Source organism: Tachyglossus aculeatus, chromosome 26, assembly GCF_015852505.1.
Source record: "Tachyglossus aculeatus isolate mTacAcu1 chromosome 26, mTacAcu1.pri, whole genome shotgun sequence".
NCBI lineage: Eukaryota > Metazoa > Chordata > Mammalia > Monotremata > Tachyglossidae > Tachyglossus > Tachyglossus aculeatus.
In genome coordinates, this window is record NC_052091.1 from 3062778 (window position 1) to 3073520 (window position 10743).

The 10743-nt window shown below is 47.7% G+C and overlaps 1 protein-coding gene across 1 annotated transcript in view; it reads left to right on the forward strand.

Annotated features, from left to right (window-relative positions):
- ZNF541 (zinc finger protein 541) overlaps positions 1-10743 on the forward strand; it is a 64665-nt gene that overhangs the window by 4482 nt on the left and 49440 nt on the right. The window contains exon 2 of the mRNA XM_038767660.1: positions 5727-5967. Coding sequence (XP_038623588.1) covers positions 5727-5967 — 241 coding nt within the window. The remainder of the gene's footprint in view (positions 1-5726; positions 5968-10743) is intronic.

The following is a 10743-nucleotide window of genomic DNA, read 5'->3' on the forward strand; positions in this document are numbered from 1 at the left end:
ACAAGTAGATGGGCGTCAATACCATCAGAATAAATAGAATTATAGCTATAGACACATCATAAATAAAATAAGTAGAGTAATATGTATAGAGTAATAAGTATGTGTACAAATATACACAAGTGCTGTGGGGAGGGGAAGAGGGTAGAGCAGAGGGAGGGAGGAGGAGGAGAGGAAAAGGGGCTCAGTTTGGGAAGGCCTCCTGGAGGAGGTGAGCTCTTAGTAGGGCTTTGAAGGGAGGAAGAGAGCCAGCTTGGCGGATGGGCAGAGGGAATGGGGGCATTCCAGGCCCGGGGGAGGACGTGAGCCGGGGGTCGATGGCGGGACAGGCGAGAACGAGGTACGGGGAGGAGATTAGCGGCAGAGGAGCGGAGGGTGTGGGCTGGGCTGGAGAAGGAGAGAAGGGAGGTGAGGTAGGAGGGGGCGAGGGGATGGACAGCCTTGAAGCCGAGAGTGAGGGGTGTTTGCTTGATTCGAAGGCTGATAGGCAACCACTGGAGATTTTTGAGTAGGGGAGTGACATGCCCAGAGCATTTCTGGACAAAGATAATCTGGGCAGCAGGGTGAAGTACAGACTGAAGCGGGGAGAGACAGGAGGATGGGAGATCAGAAAGGAGGCCGATGCAGTAATCCAGTCAGGATAGGATGAGAGGTTAAACCAGTAAGGTAGCAGCTTGGATGGAGAGGAAAGGGCGAATCTTGGCAACGTTGTGGAGGTGAGACCGGCGGGTTTTGGTGAAGGATTGGATGTGTGGGTGAATGAGAGAGCGGAGTCAAAGGTGACACCAAGGTTGCGGGCTTGTGAGACGGGAAGGATGGTAGTGCCATCTACAGTGACGGGAAAGTCAGGGAGAGGACTGGGTTTGGGATAAGGAGCTCAGTCTTGGACATGTTGAGTTTTAGATGGCGGGCAGACATCCAGATGGAGGTGTCCTGAAGGCAGGAGGAGATACGAGCCTGGAGGGAGGAAGAGAGAACAGGGGCGGAGATGGAGATTTGGGTGTCATCAGCGTAGAGATGATAGTTGAAGCCGTGGGAGCGAATGAGGTCACCAAGGGAGTGAGTATAGACGGAGAACAGAAGGGGACCAAGAACTGACCCTGGAGGAACCTCTATAGTGAGGGGATGGGAGAGGGAGCCCGCGAAGGAGGCTGAGATTGAACGGCCGGAGAGATGAGGAGAACCAGGAGAGGATGGAGTCTGTGAAGCCAAGGTTGGGTAGCGTGTTGAGGAGAATCAATCAATCAATCAATCATATTTATTGAGCGCTTACTGTGTGCAGAGCACTGTACTCAGCGCTTGGGAAGGACAAGTTGGCAACATATAGAGACAGTCCCTACCCAACAGTGGGCTCACAGTCTAGAAGGGGGAGACAGAGAACAAAACCAAACATATTAACAAAATAAAATAAATAGAATAGATACGTACAAGTAAAATAAATAAATAAATAGAGTAATAAATCTGTACAAACATATGTACATATATACAGGTGGTCCACAGTGTCGAAGGCAACAGAGAGGTCGAGGAGGATTAGGACAGAGTAGGAGCCGTTGGAGTGTGAGCCACATGGGGCTCACAGTCCTGATCCCCATTTTCGAGATGAGGGAACTGAGGCCCAGAGAAGTGAAGCGACTTGCCCAAGGTCGCACAGCAGATGAGTGGCAGAGCCGGGATTAGACCCCAGATCCTCCTGCCTCCTGGGCCCGTGCTCTGTCTCCTAGGCCACACTGCCTCCAGAAAACACCCCTACATTAGCATTAATGCCAGTGAGGATAAATCACCCCTGAGCAGTTCAGCTGTCTGGAAAGGACAGAGCTAATTAAGACCCAATGAGAATTTCCTGACTTGGAAAATGAGGGTTTTGTCGGGCGTGTTTTGCCCCGGCCGGAGGAAGAGAATGCCGAGCCGGTAAATAGAATGGGTTGTGTACTCCCTCCCTTTCTCTAATTGTCTTTCACGGGCGGTAAATTCGCAATTACCTTCATCCATCTCCCGGATGAGACGGGCTCAGCAGGCCGACGCTCCGATCACGTCTTGATTAGATTATAAATGAAGCAAGTCTGGGTTGTCCTGGAGAAGCGGCCCCCCGGGGGCGAGCCCCTCAGGGCTAGCCGCTTGCCCGCTGACCCAGGGTACGCCGTGCCCATCTCAGGAGTAGAAGCTTGCCCGCTGACCCGGGATGTCCAGTGGCCTCTCAGTTATTAGTTTGTCCTCTGACGGGGGATGCACGTCGCTCCTCTCGGGTTGATGTTTGCCCGCTGAACTGGAATAATAATAATGATGATGTCTGCCTAGTGGTTAAAAAATGGGCCTGGGTGTCAGGTGGGTGACCTCGGGCAAGTCACCTAACTTCTCTGGGCCTCAGTGAACTCATCTGGAAAATGGGGATTAAGACTGTGAGCCCCATGTGGGACAGGGACTGGGTCCAACCTGATTAACTTGTATCTACCTCAGCGCTTAGAACAGGGCCTGGCGCAGAGTACGTGCCTAACAAATACCGTCATTATTGTACTCTCCCAAGTGCTTAGTAAAGTGCTCTGCACAATATATGTTTGTACATATTTATTACTCTATTTATTTATTTATTTATTTTACTTGTACATATCTATTCTATTTATTTTATTTTGTTAGTATGTTTGGTTTTGTTCTCTGTCTCCCCCTTTTAGACTGTGAGCCCACTGTTGGGTAGGGACTGTCTCTATGTGTTGCCAATTTGTACTTCCCAAGCGCTTAGTACAGTGCTCTGCACATAGTAAGCGCTCAATAAATGCCATTGATGATGATGATGATGATGATAAGCGCTCAGTAAATCTCACGTTATATCAGCATGAAATGCGCTGATGTAAGACTTGCCACAGAAATACAGGTTGTCAATTTTGCAATGTTTCCGGTGACAGCTTCAGGGTCCGAAAGCTGGACAGTGAAAAAACAGGGTAGGAAGAGCATCGGTTCTTCTGAAATGTGGTGTTGGAGAAGGCTTTTGCGAATACCATGAACTGCCTGAAAAACAAGCAAATGAGTTTTGGAGCCAATTAAGCCAAGGTGGTCTTTGGAAGGCAGCGACAGGTCCTGAACATTTTTGTAGAAAAATGATCCGGGCAGTAGGGACCGGAGTGGGCAGAGACAGGAGGCTGATGATAATAATAATAATAATAATACTGGCATTTATTAAGCGCTTACTATGTGCAAAGTAATCCAGATGGGTTAGGATGTGTGATTGTATTAACGTGATAACAGCTTGGAGAGGAAAGGGCAGATTTTAGCGATGTTGTGAAGATGGGACCCACAGGATTTAGTGATGAGATTGACTATGTGGGTCGAGGGACAGAGAAGAGTCGAGGATACAGCCAAGGTTACGGGCTTGTGAGATAGGAAGGATGGTAGTGCCGTCTACAGTGTCGGAAAAGTCGGGGAGGACAGGGTTTGGGTGGGAAGATGAGCTCTGTTTTGGACATGTTAAATTTGACGTGACGGGAGGAATTCAAGTAGAGAGGTTCTGAAGGCAGGAGAAAATGTGAGACTGCAGAGAGTGAGAGAGATCAGGGTTGGAGATGTAGATGTGGGTGTCCTCTGCCTAGGGGTGGAATTTGGAGCCATGGGAGTTCTCCAAGGGAGTGGGTGTAGATGGAGAATAGAAGAGGGCCCAGAACTGAACCCTGAGGGATCCCTACAGTTAGGGGGATGGGAGGCAGAGGAGGAGCCCTTGAAGGAGACCGAGAATGAACGGCCAGAGAGATGAGGGGAATCAGGAGAGGACAGAGTCGGTGAAATCAAGGTTGGGTAACGTTCCCAGGAGAAGGGGGTGGTCCACAGTGTCACAGTCAGCTGAGAAGTCGAGGAGGATCAGGAGGGAGCAGAGGCCGGTAGATTTGGCAAGAAAGAAATCATTGGTGACCTCTGAGAGGGCGGTTTCTGTGGAGTGAAGGGGCTGGAAGCCAGATTGGAGGGGGTCGGAGAGGGGAATTTGAGACAGAGGGTGTAGACAACTCGCTCAAGGAGTTTGGAGTGGAATGGTAGGTGGGCGATGGGGCGACAACTGGAGGGAGCCGTGGGGTCAAGGGAGGATTTTTTTAGGAAAGGGGAGTCGTGGGTGTGTTTGAAAGCTGTGGGGAAGAAGCCATTAGAGAGTGAATTGTTGGAGTTGGCTGTTAAGGAGGGCAGAAAGGAGGGGGCAAGAGTTTTGCTAAGGTGGGAAGGAATGGGATCTGATGCCCAGGTGGAAGGGGGGTGGTTTTTGAGAGGAGGTAGGAAACCTCCTTCAGAGATACTGCTGGGAAGGATGAGCGTTGAAGAGGGGGAGGGACTGAGGAGGGGCAGGGGCGAATTTAGGGAGCTCACACCTGAGATTGTCAATTTTCTTAATAAAGCAGGTGGCCAGGTCATTGGGGGCAAGGAATGGGGGAGGTGGGAGGACAGGGGGCCTAAGCGGGGAGTTAAATGTCGGGAACAACTGGTGAGGGCAATTGGGCATGGGTGTCATTAAGGATGGAGAAATAATTTCGCCAGGCAGAATAAAAGCATGGAAGGGTAAACTTGAAGTGGATGAACTCGGCCTGATATTCAGATTTCCACCAGAAGTGCTCTGTGGCTCGAGTGAAGAGTGAAGGAGGAAGACTGTGGAGGTGATCCCAGGGCTGTGGGTTAGTGGTTCGAGATCGACGAAGGGATAGGAGAGCGAGTGAGTTGAGTTCAGTAGAGAGAGTGGTGTGGAGAGCGTCTGTTTGGTCATCAAAGGATGGTAGTTTGAGTAGGGAGGCTAAGTGGGGCATGCGAGTTGAGAAATTTGGATGGGGTCAAAAGATCGGCGGTCTCCGTGGGGGAGTAGTACAGATTTACGGGGAGGAGGTGTGGGCGAGAGGAGGCAAGTGAGGAAGTTGTGGTGAGATAGAGGGATTACGGAGTTGGTGAGGGTAGAGATTGTGCAGTGGTTAGAGATGATCAGATCGAGAGTGTGTCCCAGCCGGTGAGGTGGGATGGAGCAGGAGGTCAGTGGAGTTGAGGAGTGATAGGAGGCAGTCAGCAGAAGGGCCATCGGGAACATCTGTGTGGATAATGACGGCCGCAGGGATCGATGTGGGTGTGGAGAACGAGAGAAGGAATGTGAAAAAGGGAGCGAAGTGGTTAAAGCAGTTGGAGGTGGGACCTGGGGAGCGGTAGATGCCGGCCACTAGAATCTGGAGCGGGTGGTAGAGGCGAATGATACGCGCTTCAGAGGAAGGGGAAAAAAAGGGATGGGGAGGTGGAATGGTGGGAAAGCGGCACTGGGGCGCGAGAAGGAACCCAACGCCACCTCCTTTCCCAGGGCATCTGGGGGAATGGGAGAAGCCGTGTGGAGAGAGCAGTAGGGGAGAACGTATCGTCTGGGAAGAGCCAGGTTTCAGTGATGGTGAGGAGGAGGAGAGAGTGGGACAGGAACAGGTCGAGGATGAAGGGAAGCTTCCCCGTGATGGAACGGGGGTTCCACAGGGACCGGGGGTTCTGTGTGCTCTGCACACAGTAAGTGCTCAATAAATACGATTGATTGATTGATTGATTGATTTCTCCAAAGTCACCCAGTTGACGCCAGCGAGGAGCCTTGTCTTCTAGATTGTGGGCCCACTGTTGGGTAGGGACTGTCTCTATATGTTGCCAACTTGTACTTCCCAAGTGCTTAGTACAGTGCTCTGCACACAGTAAGCGCTCAATAAATACGATTGATTGATTGATTGATTTCTCCCTTTTCCCGTCAGACCTGGGGCCGGAGGCCGCCAGGGCCCCCCGAGGAGGCGAGCGAAGCAGGCCCAAAGCGGGCCCGGCCCGGAAGGGGAGACGGCAGCCCGGCGCGGCCCGGAGCCCCTTGTTGGACTGCAGCCTGTGCGGAAAAGCGTTCAGCAGCGCGAGCTCCCTCAGTAAGCACTACCTGACGCACAGCCAGGAGAGGAAGCACGTCTGCCAAGTGTGCGCGAAGGCGTTTAAACGCCAGGACCACCTGTAAGTGAACGGCACGCCTTGGCGGGCACGGGCTAAACGGGGCGGCGGTCTCGCCCTCTCCGCCGGCCCCCTGCCATCCTTCGTTTTCTTATGGCATTTATTAAGCGCTTACTATGTGCGAAGCATTTCCAGAGCTCCCCCAGAATTGTTATGGCTGTGATTGCCATCATCAAAGTTACTGTTGTTGGAGAAGCAGCGCGGCTCGGTGGAAAGAGCCCGGGCTTTGGAGGGCATGGGTTCAAATCCCGGCCCCGCCAGCTGCCAGCTGTGTGGCTTTGGGCAGGTCACTTCACTTCTCTGGGCCTCAGTGACCTCATCGGGAAAATGGGGATTAAGACGGTGAGCCCCCCCTGGGACAACCTGATCACCTTGGAACCTCCCTAGCGCTTAGAACAGTGCTTTGCACATAGTAAGCGCTTAAAAAATGCCATTATTATTATTATTGTTGTTAATAGTTATGGTACTTGCTAAGAGCTTGTGCTTAATAAATGCCATTATTATTATGATTATTATTATTATTGTTAATAATTATGGTACTTGTTAAGAGCTTGCGCTTAATAAATGCCATTATTATTATTATTATTGTTAATAATTATGGTACTTGCTAAGAGCTTGTGCTTAATAAATGCCATTATTATTATTATTATTATTGTTAATAATTATGGTACTTGTTAAGAGCTTGCGCTTAATAAATGCCATTATTATTATTGTTAATAATTATGGTACTTGTTAAGAGCTTGCGCTTAATAAATGCCATTATTATTATTATTATTGTTAATAATTATGGTACTTGTTAAGAGCTTGCCCTTAATAAATGCCATTATTATTATGATTGTTAATAATTATGGTACTTGTTAAGAGCTTGCACTTAATAAATGCCATTATTGTTATTATTATTGTTAATAATTATGGTACTTGCTAAGAGCTTGTGCTTAATAAATGCCATTATTATTATTATTATTATTATTGTTAATAATTATGGTACTTGTTAAGAGCTTGCGCTTAATAAATGCCATTGTTATTATTATTATTATTATTATTGTTAATAAATTAGTACTTGCTAAGAGCTTGTGCTTAATAAATGCCATTATTATTATTATTATTATTATTATTGTTAATAATTATGGTACTTGTTAAGAGCTTGCACTTAATAAATGCCATTATTATTATTATTACTACTATTGTTAATAATTATGGTACTTGTTAAGAGCTTACTATTTAGTAATAACCAGTGCTTAGGACAGTGCAATGATTGTGGTGGTAATAATAATAATAATGATGGTATTTGTTAAGCGCTTACTCTGTGCGAAGCACTGTTCATTCATTCATTCATTCAGTCGTATTTATTGAGCGCTTACTGTGTGCAGAGCACTGTACTAAGCACTTGGGAAGTACAAGTTGGCAACATATAGAGCCGGTCCCGAACCAACAGCGGGCTCACAGTCACTGTTCTAAGCGCTGGGGAGGTTACAAGGTGATCAGGTTGTCCCACGGGGGGCTCACACAGTTTTAATCCCCATTTTCCAGATGAGGGAACTGAGGCCCAGAGAAGGGAAGTGACTTGCCCAAAGTCACACAGCTGACCGTTGGCGGAGCCGGGATTTGAACCCATGACCTCTGACTCCAAAGCCCGGGCTCTTTCCACCGAGCCGCGCTTACTGTGTAATAGTAACTGGTGCTTAGGACAGTGCGTGACACATAGTAAGCAGTTAACAAGTACTATTATTATTATGTACTAAGTGCTGGGGTGGATATAAGCAGATTGAGTGGGATACAGTCCCTGTCCCATGTGGGGCTCACAGTCTTAATCCCCATTTTCCAGATGAGGGAACTGAGGCATTGAGAAGTGAAGTGACTTGCCCAAGGTCACACAGCAGACAGTGGGTGGGCCTGGGATTAGAACCCATGATCTCTTTACCCCCAGGCCCGTGCTGTAGCCATTGGGCCCTGCTACTTCTCCGCCGGCCCCCTACTTTCCTTCTTTTCAGAGCTCCCCCGGGAATATTATTATTTAAAATAATGGCATTTGTTAAGCGCTTACTATGTGCAAAGCACTGTTCTAAGCGCTGGAGGGGGATACGAGGTGATCAGGTTGTCCCAGGTGGGGCTCGCAGTCTTCATCCCCATTTGACAGATGAGGTAACTGAGGCGCAGAGAAGTGAAGTGACTTGCCCAAGGTCACACATAATATCATTAATATATTATATTATTATATATTATATTATATATTATATTATATAATTATATTATTATGTTATAATGGTATATTATAGTATAATTATATATTATTATTATTTTATTATCATATATTAGATTATATATATTATATATTATTAATACATTATATTATAACGTACAATAATTCTGGTACTTGTGAAGCGCTTACTGTGTGCCAAGCACCGTTCATTCATGCATTCATTCAATCATATTTATTGAGCGCTTACCGTGTGCAGAGCCCTGGACTAAGCGCTTGGGAAGTACGAGTCGGCAACAACACGTGAAGCAGCGTGGCTCAGTGGAAAGAGCCCGGGCTTTGGAGTCAGAGGTCATGGGTTCGAATCCCGGCTCCGCCGCTTGTCAGCTGTGTGACTTTGGGCAAGTCACTTCACTTCTCTGGGCCTCAGTTACCTCCTCTGCAAAATGGGGATTAAGACTGTGAGCCCCAAGTGGGTCAAACTGATCTCCTTGTAGCCCCCCCAGCGCTTAGAACAGTGCTTCACACATAGTAAGCACTTAATAAATGCCATTATTATTATTATTATTATATAGAGAGACGGTCCCTACCCAACAACGGGCTCACAGCGCTGGGGCAGATCCACACGATTTTAAGGGGGAGGGTGCACGGGAATCCCTCCCCTTCCTCTCCACCTCCTCCCCCTCCTCATCCCCCCCGCCTTACCTCCTTCCCCTCCCCACAGCACCTGTATACATGTTTGTGCGTATTTATTACTCTATTTATTTACTTATTTTACTTGTCCATATTTATTCTATTTATTTTATTCTGTTAATATGTTTTGTTTTGTTGTTCGTCTCCCCCTTCTAGACTGTGAGCCCGCTGTTGGGTAGGGACCGTCTCTAGATGTTGCCAACTTGTACTTCCCAAGCGCTTAGTCCAGTGCTCTGCACACAGTAAGCGCTCAATAAATACGATTGATTGATTGATTGGACTTCCCAAGCGCTTAGTCCAGTGCTCTGCACACGGTAAGCGCTCAGTAAATACGATTGAATGAACGAATGAAACCCCATTTTGCAGACAAGGAGACAGGCCCAGAAGCATCAAGCAATCTGCCCAAGGTCACTCAGCAAGTGAGTGGTGGAGCAGGATTAGAACTCAGGTCTCGCAGTCCCATGCCGTCTCCACTAGGCTGGGCTCCCTCTGGAGTCGCTCTGCACACAGTAAGCGCTCAATAAATACGATTAAATGAAAGCGGACTCGATCCGTGCCCTGAAGGAGCGTCCAGCCAAGGAGGGAGCTTTCGGGAAGGGACTTGGGTCGTTTTGGCCCTAGATCACTTGACTTAGACTTGTTCATTCATTCAGTCGTATTTATTCATTCAATCGTATTTATTGAGCGCTTACTGTGTGCGGAGCACTGTACTAAGCGCTTGGGAAATCCAAGTTGGCAGCATATAGAGACGGTCCCTACCCAAAAACGGGCTCACGGTCTAGAAGGGGGAGACAGACAACAGAACAAAACATTGCCCCCCTTATTCACCCCTCCTTTTGGACATTTGATATTCACCCCGCCTCGACCCCAAAGCACTTATGTGCATATCTTTAAATTATGCGTTATAAATGATGCTTTCATATTAATATCTTTCTTCCCTTCGAAACTGCAAGCTCGTTATGGGCCGGGAACGTGACTGCTGATTATAGTCAGTCAGTAGTATTTATTAACAATGGCATTGATTAAGCGCTTACTATGTGCAAAGCACTGTTCTAAGCGCTGGGGAGGTCACAGAGTGATCAGGTTGTCCCACGGGGGGCTCACAGTCTTCATCCCCATTTTACAGATGAGGGAACTGAGGCACGGAGAAGTGAAGTGACTTGCCCGAAGTCACACAGCTGGGATTTGAACCCATGACCTCTGACTCCAAAGCCCGGGCTCTTTCCACTGAGCCACGCTGCTTCTCTAAGCATTTATTGAGTGCTTACGGTGTGCAGAGCACTGTGCTAAGCACTTGGGAGCATACAATATAACAATAGACATAGTGCCCACAGTGAGCTAGAGGAGGAGACCGATATTAATCAACCAGTCAATCAATCAATTGTATTTATTGAGCGCTTGCTGTGTGCAGAGCACTGTACTAAGCACTTTGGAGCATACAATATAACAACAGACATAGTGCCCACAGTGAGCTAGAGGAGGAGACCGATATTAATCAACCAATCAATCAATCAATTGTATTTATTGAGCGCTTACTGTGTGCAGAGCACTGTACTAAGCACTTGGGAGCATACAATATAACAATAGACATAGTGCCCACAATGAGCTAGAGGAGGAGACCGATATTAATCAACCAGTCAATCAATCAATTGTATTTATTGAGCGCTTTCTGTGTGCAGAGCACTGTACTAAGCACTTGGGAGCATACAATATAACAATAGACATAGTGCCCACAATGAGCTAGAGGAGGAGACCGATATTAATCAACCAGTCAATCAATCAATTATATTTATTGAGCACTTACGGTGTGCAGAGCACTGTACTAAGCACTTGGGAGCTTACAATATAACAATAGACATAGTGCCCACAGTGAGCCAGAGGAGGAGACC